We start from the raw sequence: 14,520 nt of genomic DNA on the forward strand, positions 1-14,520 counted from the left end.
CCTACAGCTCGTCCAATCCCCATCGTCCACGCGCGTGCCATGCAGACCGACTCCTGCCAACGCATCCAAGCATCCAATTGCCTTCTGGGTGTCCACATATTCCATTTAACGCGTCCACGACGCCCGCTCTTCCTAATTTCTATTTCTTTTTTTTTATTCTTTCCTTTTTCTTCCTCGCCCCCGACCAATCGCCTCCGGTCTGTTTTCATAAGCACCGGACGACGGTTGGCTGGCAATACTAATAGTCCGTCTACGGCCTATTCGTGGTCTTTCAACCCATTGGATACCCGGCTGCAATGCATGATGACCAGCGGCTTGATTAAAACTCGACATCGGGCAACCATGGGCAGGGTTTCGGGCAGAGTCGTGTCCAAGATGTCCAAGATTTCCCAATGCGGCCCAACTAAATCCCACCCGCGTTCTTTTTTTGGCTGGGAACCACGCGATGCTAATATGCTCAGCTATCCGATTCCCCCATTCAGCCTTGTACAGATCTCGTCGATGCACGTCAGTTACACCATCCCGGCGCCCGGTGGAGCCTCATACATAGTAAAGAACGCGTTCGTCTGAACTTTAGATCCTTATTATAGGAGATTTCATATGCATATACGTAACAGCCAACCGTTATTCGAGAAAGATGGTCTATACTGCCTAACTTGGTAATAGACTTCCTCGATCCATCTCATCGCATGGGTGGGGTATATTAGAACTTCGCCCGTAGTATAGACTTTTCTCGATAATCAAGATTCCGAGGTCTGATTACGCCAATTAAGAGAGGCATTTAAGTCGTCGAGACCAGTCATACATATTAGGTTTAATACATGTACAGCATTGCGGGCTTCCCTAACAGGCCTAGGTAGACATGATCCGAAACAGCTCCAACGTATAAGTATGAATGGAGAAGAAGCAACATTTCGGTAGGCTACAGAATGGGACAATAAGCATAGCTTGGAGCTCATCACTCACCTTTGAGTCAGCTCACAGATCGTTCCAAAGTTGTAGATTCGGGGAGACCCACAGTCTATGAATAACACGAGTTCGCAAGCTCGACCGGCCGAGCGATTTTTGCCATCCATAGATGATGCTCACGATACACCGATATACCGATACACCCTATATCCGAAGCAGGATTCAGACATCGTCACGGTGCATACTTCGATCTGCGCTTGCTGGCAGTCTGGGCTCTAGAAGACATCTTGGGCAGTCATCGAAATTCTATACCGTTTAGTTAAGCAGCTATAGTAAATTAGAACCAGATAGAATTGAACTTTCTAGTAACAACGTGGTCATATGCATACCCCGTACTATAGCCCCTGGCAGATACCCACATCGACTCTACGTATTGACATTATTCACCCATTATAGCTATAGAGCCCAACTAGACCTTTCCTAGCCCACGGTATCGTTGGCCTATACGGTCCAGTTTATGAAACTGAGCTCCTCTAGAACATGTAGTCAGCCGCTGTCAGTGTGGAACCGTATCACGCCTAAGAGAAATGAAGTATAGTAGGGGGCATTAACGATGGGTTCAGACCAATTCAACATGTGTTGCGCATATATCCTTATACGTACCCCAGTCGGAAGTGGCACGGTGGAGGATCTATCTGTAGTAAGTTATTAGTAATTCAAAAGAGTCACAACAAGCGCACGCCGGGGGTTATGACACGTTGTAATATTGCATGTTGAAGACCGGCGTCCGTTCCGTCTATAACTCTAAGAGGATAAACGCGTAAAGGCGAGGACATAACAACTACCCTATCAGAGACGTCGTAATCAAGAACTCCCTCAACTCCAACAGGTGGATATTCCTTCTCGGTAAACAGCCTCAAAAGACAGAATCTTGGAATCGTCCCAAAGGAAAGTCACAAGCAGATCCACTAGAATCGGAGAGAAGGAGATCATCTGGATCTAGATGGTCGCCCTAGATAGTCAGTCGTCCGGATTTCCTCGCACAGCATTGTTCCGCCCATTGGGACCGCGTCGTGGCACTGTAGATATACACCACGTAATGTATCAACGTATATAAGCGATAATAGCTTACTACAACTTCGTTTTCGGTACGAGCACATTATCAGACGTATCATAATAGTTACCAGTTGTCCTAGCTAAAAGGCATCGCGGAGGCCAAGGGGCGCGTAAACTGGGTCTGGACATACATATGCAGCCGCATAGTCACCGAAACACTTCAGTAATAGGCTCATGCGATGGCTCTGGGAATACGGATTATCACGTAACTTCAAACTATGCACACGCCTATAGTGATGACAGCTATGGGCGTGTACTTAGCCACCTATAGAAGTACTCTGTCAAGACTATAGACTAATGCCCTAAACCAAACGGTAGTTAAAGCTAGAATGAGGCTTAATTTTGGGGCGACAACAGCTTTAGACTTGGTCCCCCTTCGTATCTACTCTGTAGTGTTGTCTATGGCTACGTATACTTAGTACAAGTAGCTTTGCTCCATGTTTATCAATACTAAGAATACGAATGTTGTTATACTAGATAGTACTATTATACTTATAACTGATATTGTGTCATTATTTCATATATGGTCATGTTCAGGGGTTAGATTTCATCTTAGACTTTGGTATAATTGTCTTGCTATGTTTATTGTGTATATATGTCGCTCTCTCTGTTCCTCATATAGAGAGCTAGATATGGTATAATTAAAAGAAGTTTCGATAGGCATAATTCTCTAATGTACCTAATGCACCTTCGTCTATTCAGATATCAACATCGTCCTTAATATGTTCTAGTATCTCTAAATTTAATATATCAAAACTTTTGCATTGCCTCTTTAGATTATCACTATTGGAAGCCTGAATATATGAGCTTAGTCTAAAAGTATACTTAGAGCCACATCTACGTAGTTATTTTATAGCATTTATATAGTTAAATCATTCGCCGTTCTTATTCGTTGCTTCTTAGCTCAAGACTATAGCATTGGACGAATGATATGTCGCGCTCGAACTACACCATACCGAGCATTAGACGTAGGGTCATGTATAATATTAAACATTTTATAACTCATCTCAAATATTATTTCAATACCATAACCTTATGGGGAGTTACCATGGATAGAATTATCGGCGATTATTCTGCATCATCATCCCCGAAGGATCTCCATGTTTCTAGCCCCAGCATTACATTGAACAACACATGACCTATGTGGCCTAGTAGCAATGTCTATTATCATTCGGCTTTTTATTAGCAGAGTCCAACGAACTACACGTTTTACCTATCTATTTGTTCTTGCCCGTGGGGATGGCGAATAAGACAACCTTTTTATCACCACTCTCATCATAAGCCTTGTCTACGCGATAGTATCCCCTCCGCTCTAGCTGGATAATATCGTCCTGCTTAAGCTTGGCTACGCCCTCGTCGCAGAACGCGTCCTCCTTCGTCGCCGTCACGGGGTTCAAGAATTGTTCTAGATCGTCCTCTTCCTCGAGCTTGTCCTTTGTAATCAGGTAGTCAAACTCCCAGAGCTCCGCATCGATAAGCTTCTGCCCCTGCGTCGAGAGCCACGTAACCTTCTTTTCGGTAGTGCGAACATCTCCCTTCAGATGTAGCTCGCATGTAATGCTAGTGATTGGGTCACCGCTGGCGACAGCCCTGACAAAAGCATTGCCCCATTGCATTAGAGTTATCTCCTCGCCGTCCTTGAATGACTTGGCATCTTCCTGATCCAGTATCAGTTCTTTGCTGAAAGCTACCTTTTTAGTTCCGACGGCGGGGTTCTTAGGGTGGAGTGGCTTTTCCTCGGTACGTGGCTCGGCGGGGGTTTCGTCTCCCATAATAGCGACCTTGACGTGGTCCTTCTTGAGAATGGCGGTGTGTCGTGGCGCAACCGGGTCAATCTCCTTTTTGTTCGTGGCCCAGAAGCTAGCCCAGTCCATGGACACGACATTCCTGGACGGACCCTGCTTCAGGATGAAATCGCGGAGAGCAGCGATGGTCATACCTCTTCTACGGATACCCCGGATAGTCGGCATTCTTGGGTCGTCCCAGCCCCAGACTCGGCCGGTATCAACCAGCTTAGCGAGCTTGCGCTTGGACAAGAAAGTTCGGATGAAATTCATACGAGCAAAGTCCCACATGTACACCTGGCGTAGCTTCAGCGTGTCGAGGAACCATTGGAACTGAGGGTTTCGATCCGTGTACTCTGTGGACCTGAGGGCGTGCGTGACACCCTCCAAACTGTCAACGACGGGGCATGCGAGATCGTAGGTGGGGTACATCTTCCATTTGGTGCCTGTGCGGTGATGCGGGTCATTGGGATTGCACCTGTAGATGACTGGATCGCGCATAGCCTTGTTTGGGTTGTCGACTGAGATCTTTGCGCGAATACAATTCTTGAGTCCTTCCTCGGTACCATTCTTCATCGCTTCAAAGATGGCCAGGTTCTCCTCGACTGTCCTGCCTCGTCGCTTAGATGCGATACCTCTTCCTCGCTCGTCTCTCATGGTTTCTACGTCTGTATCATCGGCATAAGCGTTCTCGCTCTTGATGAGAGAGAGACAGGTGTCGTAGAGGTGATCAAAGTAATCCGAAGTATATGTGACGACATCAGGCTTGATTCCCATAAGAGCAAGATCCTCGATGATAGCATCCTGGTACTCCTCCTTCTCTTTACTTGGATTCGTATCGTCTAGTCTCAGGCGAAGCTTGCCATCGTAAGCTTGATGCGCAAAGTAATCGCTAAGCAACGCGGCTTTGGCGTGTCCGATGTGGAGATATCCTCTATTCCAATTAGAAATTTGCCGAGTCGATATGTGCTATATGCTATAAATAGGGAATACGTACGAAGGCTCGGGGAGGAATCGAGTGACTACTCCCTTGTCGGTATCCTGTAGTGCTAAGTTGTAACTCGCACCAGCTCGACTAGCTGCTTGAACTTTGGCCTTTCGTGCTGAGTCGGCAGCCTTGACTTCGGCTTGGATCTCGGGGTGGGCTTGTTCGATATAGGTGAACCATCGGTGAAGGTTTGCGTAGGTCCCTTTACGAACGAAAGAAACTGCAACACGATTGCTCTTAATGGCAAGCCAAATCTTGGTATCTAGGTCACTTAGAGCATATCCAGCAAGGTAAGTTCTCAAGGTGAGATGCTTCTCAAGTCGAATAAGGTGAGGCTCGATAGACTTGAAGTCTCCTCCTAGGGAGGTCGATACGGCAACGAGCTCGTCTGCTTTCATTTTGACGGCTACCGTATGAACTCGAAGCTATTTAGGATCTTAAAATTTAAGATCTAGATGTAAAATTGTAAGTAGCGTGTAAGTGAGTCGACTCTACCGTTTTGAGTCATCAAGTAGACGACAGGTTATGGCGGGGTCACCCCACTGACGGCAGCTCTGTAAAAAAAAGTTGGGTAGAGGGGCTGAGGGGTAATTGACTGATTAGATAGGTTGCTATCAGGTACCTAACTAACGATAAGATAATGAATTGTGGCTAGTAATAGTAATAAGTATTGAGGCTGAAAACATTACCCCTACCCTTGTCATAAATTTGTTCCATTCTGCATTATCGATCTTTGAAGCTTTATATGACTACGGTCTAACGACTGTCGGCGACCATAGAAGATCACAATGGCTTCGACGAGTCAATGTATCGCTTCGCTGGCGAGGCTAAGCCTCTCTACGTCTATACGTCCTATAAACGCGACAATTCCTAGGTTTTTAGCTCCTTCGATAGTTCAAATAAGATGGAAAAGCGCCGGCACTTCGGCTATGAGGGCGCGTGAGCGAGAAAAGGAAAAGGTCAAGAAGGCAAAGAAACAGCAGCGATTCAAGGAATACAAATATGCTACACCGAGCAAAGAGGAGAGACATTCGCTATGCGATGCTATGCGGTGAGTTGTTCTATTCAAGCCTGGATCTTCTATTCTCGAACTCATAGAAACTAGATATCTGCGAGCAGCTGAAGTTGGCCGACCGCCATCTTCTGTTACGTACGAACTCGCTCTAAAAATAAGAACGCCTAAGAACAGTCCGGTACTTCGAAATCGGATACGTCTGCCCTATCCTGTCAAAAACGACACGCAGATCGCCGTCATCTGCAAGGAAGGCAGCGGTGCTATGCACGACGCTCGTGCCGGAGGAGCTGTCGCATTCGGAGAGGAATCTTTATTCGAGCTGATCAAGGCGAACCCGAGTAAATTACCGTTCAACCGTCTGATCTGCCACGTTGATTCCGAACCAGCCCTCAAAAAGGCTAACCTCGGCCGTATATTGGGTCCTAAGGGTCTGATGCCTAGCATCAAGACCAACACCATCACTAGGAGCGTGAAGTCTCTGATGCACGAGATGGTCGGCGCTGAGAACTACAGAGAAAGGGTGGGCGCGATTCGTATGCCTATCGGGAATATCCAATTCACACCTAACATGCTCTCTGCGAATGTCAAGGCGCTTGTGGGAGCAGTGAAGGAGAACATTTCGACTTTAGAGGACAGAGTTAAGAAGGATTTAGTCGAAGTTGTGCTAACTTCCACAAACGGGCCGGGATTCAGCTTGAGCGGAGGTTTCAACTCTACCGACGAGAAGGTCCAGCCCGCACACCTGAGCACAGCCATGTAAATATTTATACCCTTTAAGGCAGGACAGTATAAAATTGTACCATATGCTTTGTATAAGTTAGATGTTCGGGTATCTTGCTAGTAAAGTAAGCTCTTAGGAATAATTGTGAAACTGTGTAGTCTTCACTTCCTTAAGCGCTCTTCAACGCTTTTACAGCTTCTAGTTGAGCATCTAATAGAGAATAGATGCTCATCAACTTCAATAGCTTTGCCTGTCCTCTGGCACCCGCCTTCTTAGCTTCCTTCAACGCCGTACCAAGATCTAATAGGATAGTATTTCTACATCTCGTTAACTTTTCTTCCGCTTTCCGTACGAAAGGCGTCTCCCTTCCAATGTCATTAGCTAACTCGTCCACTACTATATATTCATTCGCCAACTGCGCCAATTTCGCCGTGCTACTCCCCACTGCTCCCTCTAGTTCATCTTCATCCTCTTCATCGTCGTCGTCGCTATCATCACTATCGGGCCCCGCGCTCCCGACTGCTAGCCGACCCTCGAGCGTAGATATCCTCTCATCGAGTTCCAGCATTTTCCTCCCGGTCTCAACCTCACTTCTCACCCCGGATAGATCCCGGTTTAAGCTGGCGACCTCGGAACCCTTTTCTCTTACTCGGCCTTTAATCTCTTCGACAGCTCGCCGAAATCCTAACAGCGCTACACGGACGTCCTCAACTCTTTCCTCGCCACCTTTAAGCTCATCGCCTAGGCTCAAGAAACTGGTGTAATTCGCATTGACCAGTTCCAACAGTTCGGTGCTGATAGCGGCGCTCCGCTCCCTAAGGTCGGATCGTAGGTCTTCTAAGGTCTGATGGCGGTTTGAGAGAGAGGAGAGGTATTCGGCTGGGTCGAAGTCCGGAGCGAGGAAGTCGGACCGTGGGAGAGCAGTGGGAAAAGGGAGCGGAGCATCATCTTCGTTATCTGAAGACTCGGATGAAGAAACTAAGGCGAAACTGCGGGAGCTTAACGGTCTGGTTGATGACGGTGCTGCGAGATGGGCCATGATATCTCGAGCCTCGGCGGAGCGGACAAAAGAGTGGGCGTCGTTAGGATAAATTAGGTCTTATATATTGAGACATTCGAGGTATTATAGTTTTGTCTGATATTGGTGATGATATGTCTTTTGGGCTTGTCCTGTCCTCCAATGTTGATGGTATATTTCCTTCCAAGGATATGAAATAGATATATGTTATTTATCAGCCTTAAATCGCGTCTTTCGAATAGACCTTATGCAAGTAATTAGAACATCACGAGCATTAGTCTAGTCTTCGATGTAGCTTGAGTGCTAGTTGATGCGCATGTCACGATTAAGCTAGACTAAAGAGGTACCTTCGTACATGCAGAATTGACATCAATGGAATTGGATGTGGGGTAAAGTTAAAAGTCGAGGTTACACTAAAACGACAACTCACCGAGTTCACCTTTGATGGTTTACATAATTAAGGTGGAATAGGTGGAATTTACCGAATTCTCCGGTACCGGCCTGGCGGGGCTTAGCTTAACAGTTAATACCTAAGGTTCCAGTTAATATGACCTATTAATGGGGCTAAAGGAACCAAACGAAACCAAAGCAACTTCGGCTAGAGCAAATTCCCGTCCGGTTACACCCGAACGTCATGAATTTCATATATCTCATCAAATTCAACGTTTGACGTTCCAACTACAGATATTTATATTGTACAGTTAATTGATCGTTGATGGTAGAGACAAGAGTGGAATAATAAGGGGTAATTAAATACGATAAGGAAAGGATAAGAACCATTAGGTAGGTACCTAACCTAGGTGCCTACGCCAACATCCCTCCCTTCCGTTAGAACGAGTTCGGAATCCGACAGGTCCGAGCAACTCTAGAAGTGGATCTATGGTCTAATTTTTTTTTCCTTCTTGCTGCCGAGCCTATCCTATCTTGGCCTTTCATCCCCCATGTGACATTGTTGGCTCGGATTAGGCGAGTGGACTGCGGGTTACAGGGCCCTGGCATAATCTTATCAATCTGATCAGTGATCAATGATCTCGAACCATCAACTACCATAGTCGTCAGTCTCGGCCCCCCCTCCAATAAAGTAAGTTACCTTACCTTAGTTCTTCCTTCTAAGTCAGATTATTCGATAGTGAGAGATCTTCTGCATGACCCCCCAACTTCTTCTCACAACCCCCCCACAACCAACTGAAGAACAAAGACAGTTGTTGACTCGTAAGAAGGAAACGCTCAATACTCAATACTACTTCAATCCCGGTTCAGCTAACGAATTGATTGACTAAGAAGCCTGTCAAACGGTCATTCCGTTTGCCTCATTCGTTTATTCTTTAGTCACACCTATTTGACTTCCACAAGAAGATCTCAGCTGCCAGTTCATATTTTTTTTCTGGACTAATTGAAATAATTACTTGGCCAACGTCTTTAAGGACAATCAACTTGGCCCTAGTTCGGAGACCCTGAAGGCAGCCCGGCCCGCTCATTCGCGTTCAGTCCCTAGGTACATCACTGTCTGCCACCCCCCAAGTTTGCTTGATTCGTGGGAGGGGGGACCCTAACAAACCTCCTAACCGCTTTTCTTCTTTCTTCCCTTGAACCAAGGAATAGCAAAACGTGAAAAAAATAGGTATACGTCGATAGAGACCGATCTCTGATATACTTACCTATTTACCAACTCGGATACCGTCAGACTGCATCTTTGCGGAGTCAATCCCACGGAAAATCTCAAGGTTCGACGCACGCTGATGTCCGATGTGCATTGCAGCGCTGAGCGGCACAACGAATGAGATCGATTAAATGCTTTTCCTGCCTTTCTGCTCCAGAATCGGAATAACATGGCGACTTCTGCTGCTACCATGTCTTCTGCTTATCTCAACGGCCACCCCAAACCCCAACCAACCAAACTCGCTATAACCCCTATCTCAGCTGCATCTTCCCCCGCCTCAGCTGCTTCGCCCATTTCGAGCGTTTCTACGCCTACCTCAACCCATCAGCTTGCCATCAAACCTGTAGCCGCAGCCGCAGCCCTACAGGCTACCGTAATGGCTTCAAAAGCCTCAATCACCAGCAAGGAATGGGTAGTTCCTCCGAGGCCCAAACCTGGCCGGAAGCCTGCTACGGATACGCCACCAACTAAGCGAAAGGCTCAGAACCGCGCTGCCCAGCGTGCATTTCGCGAGAGGAGGGCCGCTCGCGTCGGAGAATTAGAGGAGCAGCTAGAGGAACAGAAGGAAGAGTACGAGCGAAACCAGCAGCAGCTCACCGACCAAGTGCAGGACCTGGATGCTGAGGTGTCAAGCCTACGGAACAGATGCGTAGTCCTAGAGGACTTGCTGGAGAAGGAGCGTAAGGAGCGCATCAGAGTAGCAAGCGAGCTCGAGGACCTACGACGACGATGGAGAGGAGAAGATGCCAACACGTCTTCAAGACACGGAAGTTTCGCTGCACAGCACGGAAGGCTACCGAATCCGCTAACCATTGCATCTCAACATCCTACTCCACGAGGAAGCCTTGCTAGCAATGCATCAGATCATCGCAATTCGGCAACGGCCTTTTCAATCTCGCAGATAATCTCCCCTCCTGACTCGTCGAGTCCACCGGGAGCCCCCCGAGAGTCATCGACTGATCTTGCTGGATGTGGCAACTGCGAAATCAACGGACCTTGTGCCTGTGCCGAGGAAGTACTTGCCGACACAGCTGTTGGATGCAACAAGTGCAGCATTGGATCCAAGTGCGAGTGTCTCGAAGCCATGGTAAAGGACATGGCTCCGAATTCGGAATCCGAACTCAAGCGGAAGAAATCGTCTCTGTCTGTCATAGCCCCGGAGGAGAAGAGACAGAAGATACCCGAGCCCTATCCTCACGAGGTCGACTTCACCGCCGCGTTCGCCAAGAAGAAGGATCCGATTCCGGAACCGGTTCTATACCAAGCCCCCACTCAGCCGACAGTGCCGCCACGAGACTCTTGCGGCTTTTGCGAAGAAGGTACCTATTGCATGTGTGCCGAAGCTGCCGCATCGCAGACGCTCCCTCCGGTATCTCAACAAGTCCAGACACCGCCTCCTTCCGAGAATGATGTAGGTCCTCATCCGATAGAAATCACATCGACCGGCGCCGTCAAACTACCGGGTATCAATTCGTTAAATCGCACTCCGATTCCTACAGCCCGGCCTTCCGGTGGTTGCGGCCCCAAAGGACCAGGTTCTTGCGCCCAGTGTCTAAAGGATCCTAAGTCCGGTCTCTTCTGCCGCAGTCTCGCAGCAAGCTTTTCCCGTAATACAGGCACGTCTAGCGGAGGGTGCTGTGGCGGATCCGGCGGATCCGGATGCTGCAAATCTACCGAAGCAGGACCATCCACCGATTCCCCGGCCGGCGTCAACCTATCATGTGCAGAGACGTACAAGACGCTGTCTAGTCATCGCAATTTCGACAAGGCAGCTGACGAGATCGGAACCTGGTTGCCTAGACTCAAGGCCACCCCCTTACCGGCAAATACGGCGGGAAGACCACCCATCGAGGTACAGGTAGCCAGCATCATGGGGGTCTTGAGAGAGTTTGATGTCCGGTTTGGGAGAGAAGCTTAATCTATTTAAACAGATTCACGGCTGCTGGGAGGTCTATCTACGCTATATGCGTTTAACGAGGGTATATAATGAGACATGGCGTCAACGGACCATTGCATCCTACGGTGTTGATAAGCAGGGGGGATGTGTCGAATATTTCGTCCATCCATAGGGAGTGGTCATATTGCATTGTTGGGCGGCGGTTACATATCCACGTAATTGATAAAAGGAGGTTTGGTTTCGATTGATCACGGTGGTTTACAGGTAAGGAGCTCCAAGGGCTTCCTGATTCATGTACATTTTAAAAATCAAGGCGTCGAGTTCGGAATAGTTCTAAACACTAACTCGTATGGTATTTTCTACGAGCCTGGTTGCGATATGGGATTTTTGAATGGCAAGATGTAACTAGGAGGCCTCTCTAGGTATTCTACGTAGAATTGCCATTGATGTTATTTGAAATTCAAGCCAGTAATGAATATTTATTGCATTGTCTCAATACTAGCCGCCGTCTCCTTCAAAGTGTTATTACCAGATGTCCAGCTTACCCATTTAGGGGGGTCTTAGAAACAGATCTCCCTAGGTGGAACTCCAGATGTATCGTTGGACACGAACCCAATTATTGGTATGGTGAAACGGACGTCAGATTAAAAGTATTGTATCCATTTCAATTCGAACCACACCAGGAATTCGACGAGGTATTATAAATGCAAACCTAATAAATGTAAATATTTAGTTATATTTGTATTGATATAAAGTCAGATGTACTATATATTAGGCGTCCACCACCCATTTCCCTTGCTCTAGAAGCGTCCCTGCCTCTTCTAGAGATGCAATGTAATGCTGAACCCACATGATACCAAATACTATAACTAATCCCAGATACTGAATGATAGTCAGGGTCTTCTGACCGTACTCTATCGTACCATGCAAGGCATATTTACAGCGCTCTTTAACTTTGTAGTATATTCTCCTCCGAAGACGGCATACTACCCTAGTAGTATGACGTTTTCCACCATCTCGGTTGAGCGGCTGATGTCCATTGCCGTTTGTCACTAGTGCCAGCAACACTCAAATTGGAACGGCTCAGCTTAGTTCGTAGCTGGGTTGTTGGCCTGAGCCTGCCCATTGTTCTGAGTCTGCCCGTTATTCTGGGCCTGTCCGTCGTCGCCGAATCCGCAGCCTGTCTTGCCGGCTTGGTTCTGCGCGCCGAGGCCGGAGCACAAGCCAAAGCTCTGGCCTGTCACTCCCGCGCAACACGTCGATGCGCAGTCTGCCGAGCTCAAGCATTGTCCGCCGATAAACTGGGTAGCCTTTCCGTTGCCTACGTTCTTAGCACCAGCTGGGTCAGGCTGGAGAGGTGCCGGGATAGCGGCGACAACTTGAGGATTGTTAGTATTATGCTTGGTTAAAGAGGTTTAAGATAATATAGCTTACCGGAGAGAAGAGCGAAGAAGGCGATGCGAACCATTTTGTCTGTTGGTTATTGGTTATTGTTTATTGTTTATTGTTTGATGTTTGATGTTTCGTTTCTTGAAATTATAGAAACTTGAAGCGATGTTTATAAAACGAAGATGAGATGATAGGAGGTAGGGATGAATGTTAAGCTTTGCCTGAAAGTCTGTTCTTATTATTTCGATTGGAGATCCCGAAGCGATCATTCTGATGTTTATATATTCAGACGAGACTCACTCCTATTCTATCTCTTCTCGAACGTTTCTCATGACTACCCCTGACGCCGGGTTGAGCACGGCCGTGAGGCTGAGGATGAGTGCGTGTGTGTTTCTGTTACGCCTGGGGCATCAGCTCTGGGACCCCTGTTTTGATACGTCGCACATCATCATTTGGCCGAACGAATGTTTATTCGCAAGGCAGATTATGAGGCGACCCCAGATTTATCGGGTATTTCTTGATCTGCCGAGTTTAATCGATCATATAGCATATGGAATATATGGCAACGCGTCTAAAATGCTTGTTCATGTTGTACGCGTTCAACACTATCATGCCTTACTTAGCGCCGCGAAACCCACATGAGTATTTTTAGAAATGCCATACGGATAGTATCGAGTGTTTTGTATTAGTTCAAATGTCTTTTTACGTATGATTCTAATAAGGCTATGTTGGCGTTCTTTACATTTGCTAGGTTACCATCTCATCGTATTTCGTTAACTACCGAGTACCTAATGAAACCTCCAGGCGAAGGGGTTAGTATATCTTAGATTCATCATGATATCTTAAGGATCTTGATCTTCATTGATCGTCAAGGTAGAAACACCAAAGAAATAATCTAGGGTCCAGATATGAGATTTCCCAGTTAGGGGGATTCGCAATGTTAGATTCCGATAACTACGTAGTAAACATTCCCCATATTAAATGAAGACTCCATCTGTTGCAACATCAATACAGAGTGGCAACATTTTGTAACTAGGTAAGGTTTCGAGAAATGTAAAACTCAATGCAAGCATTAAATGCAATTACGTACAACGTACATAACATAAAGCATTAAATAATTCATCGGAAACTAGAAACTTTTTTTGTTTGGGGATTGTGACACTTGGGTCAGGTTCTGAAACCATTACGTTGTTGGATGATTCTGGTCAAACGGGCCAATCATGTCTCTTCAACTGCCCCTTTTTAGACCTTGTCGATTTTATGGTAGATGACTAATCACCCCCTATTATCTGAGGAATGAAATATAAAGACAGAATATATCTTCTACATATTCAATAAGCTAATCAAGTCAGAACTGATTGTAAAATGATTTTTATAACTCCAGATAGACTAAAGACTTACTTGATAACCATATCTCACAGAAGTAAGCACAAGTATGCACAACTACTTCAGACTCAATACCCCTTTTTGGAATAATACATGGTCGGGTCAATGAACATCTTGGTGTATTAGTTAGTGTTTATCTATATTGATATATTACCTTTGTACTATTTCATGTGTTAAATACCTAAGTACCAAGGCTTCCTTAAATATAAACAGGCAGTAACAGGCAGTGAATTTGTAGAACAGTGCTGTCAAGTGGAATCATCATGTCTGATCCTACCTAATAAATCAAAGTGTTGTGGCATGTACCGAAGTATTATTTAAGTCTGACGACAAGTAGGTACGTTAGGTACATATTGTCTCTCAAGTCGAGGGAAGGTACGATACCGGTATCGTGATTCTACTTGTCGAGTTACTTCGTAGATACCTCAGGTAGGTACGTACAGAACACCACAAAATAGAATCAACTAGGTACTTGGGCCGCAAACAACGAAAATCAGCCAATTGACGGGCCGATAAACGTTAAATCAATAATTCGCTCTTTCCAATCAACAAATTTTAGGAACGCTGTTACTTAGGATACATCAGAATCAGGCATCAACTTGAAATCAGTACAGCGCACATCTCGACACCGCCAAAT

At 46.4% G+C, this 14,520-nt stretch overlaps 5 protein-coding genes across 5 annotated transcripts; 2 read left to right on the top strand and 3 right to left on the bottom strand.

The window, feature by feature from the left end:
• Nucleotides 1-3,242: 3,242 nt before the first annotated feature.
• GL218_06381 (putative glutamate-tRNA ligase, cytoplasmic) lies at nt 3,243-5,195 on the bottom strand (the record flags this gene model as incomplete). Its single annotated transcript, XM_033583090.1, has 2 exons — nt 3,243-4,743; nt 4,807-5,195. 2 exons carry the CDS (start codon nt 5,193-5,195, stop codon nt 3,243-3,245), a joined length of 1,890 nt encoding a protein of 629 aa, XP_033433625.1.
• A 390-nt stretch (nt 5,196-5,585) lies between these two features.
• GL218_06382 (54S ribosomal protein L1, mitochondrial) lies at nt 5,586-6,572 on the top strand (the record flags this gene model as incomplete). The annotated part of the gene is made up of 2 exons (XM_033583091.1): nt 5,586-5,848; nt 5,903-6,572. 2 exons carry the CDS (start codon nt 5,586-5,588, stop codon nt 6,570-6,572), a joined length of 933 nt encoding a protein of 310 aa, XP_033433355.1.
• A 130-nt stretch (nt 6,573-6,702) lies between these two features.
• Nucleotides 6,703-7,572, bottom strand: GL218_06383 (putative oligomeric golgi complex subunit 2 protein; the record flags this gene model as incomplete). Its single annotated transcript, XM_033583092.1, has 1 exon — nt 6,703-7,572. The coding sequence occupies one exon, from the start codon at nt 7,570-7,572 to the stop codon at nt 6,703-6,705; it is 870 nt and encodes a 289-aa protein (XP_033433354.1).
• Nucleotides 7,573-9,380: 1,808 nt separating this feature from the next.
• Nucleotides 9,381-11,129, top strand: GL218_06384 (putative bzip transcription factor protein; the record flags this gene model as incomplete). The annotated part of the gene is made up of 1 exon (XM_033583093.1): nt 9,381-11,129. One exon carries the CDS (start codon nt 9,381-9,383, stop codon nt 11,127-11,129), a length of 1,749 nt encoding a protein of 582 aa, XP_033433357.1.
• A 1,067-nt stretch (nt 11,130-12,196) lies between these two features.
• Nucleotides 12,197-12,576, bottom strand: GL218_06385 (biotrophy-associated secreted protein 2; the record flags this gene model as incomplete). Its single annotated transcript, XM_033583094.1, has 2 exons — nt 12,197-12,486; nt 12,543-12,576. The coding sequence occupies 2 exons, from the start codon at nt 12,574-12,576 to the stop codon at nt 12,197-12,199; spliced, it is 324 nt and encodes a 107-aa protein (XP_033433356.1).
• Nucleotides 12,577-14,520: the final 1,944 nt, after the last annotated feature.

Source organism: Daldinia childiae, assembly GCF_008694065.1.
Source record: "Daldinia childiae strain JS-1345 chromosome Unknown Scaffold7, whole genome shotgun sequence".
NCBI lineage: Eukaryota > Fungi > Ascomycota > Sordariomycetes > Xylariales > Hypoxylaceae > Daldinia > Daldinia childiae.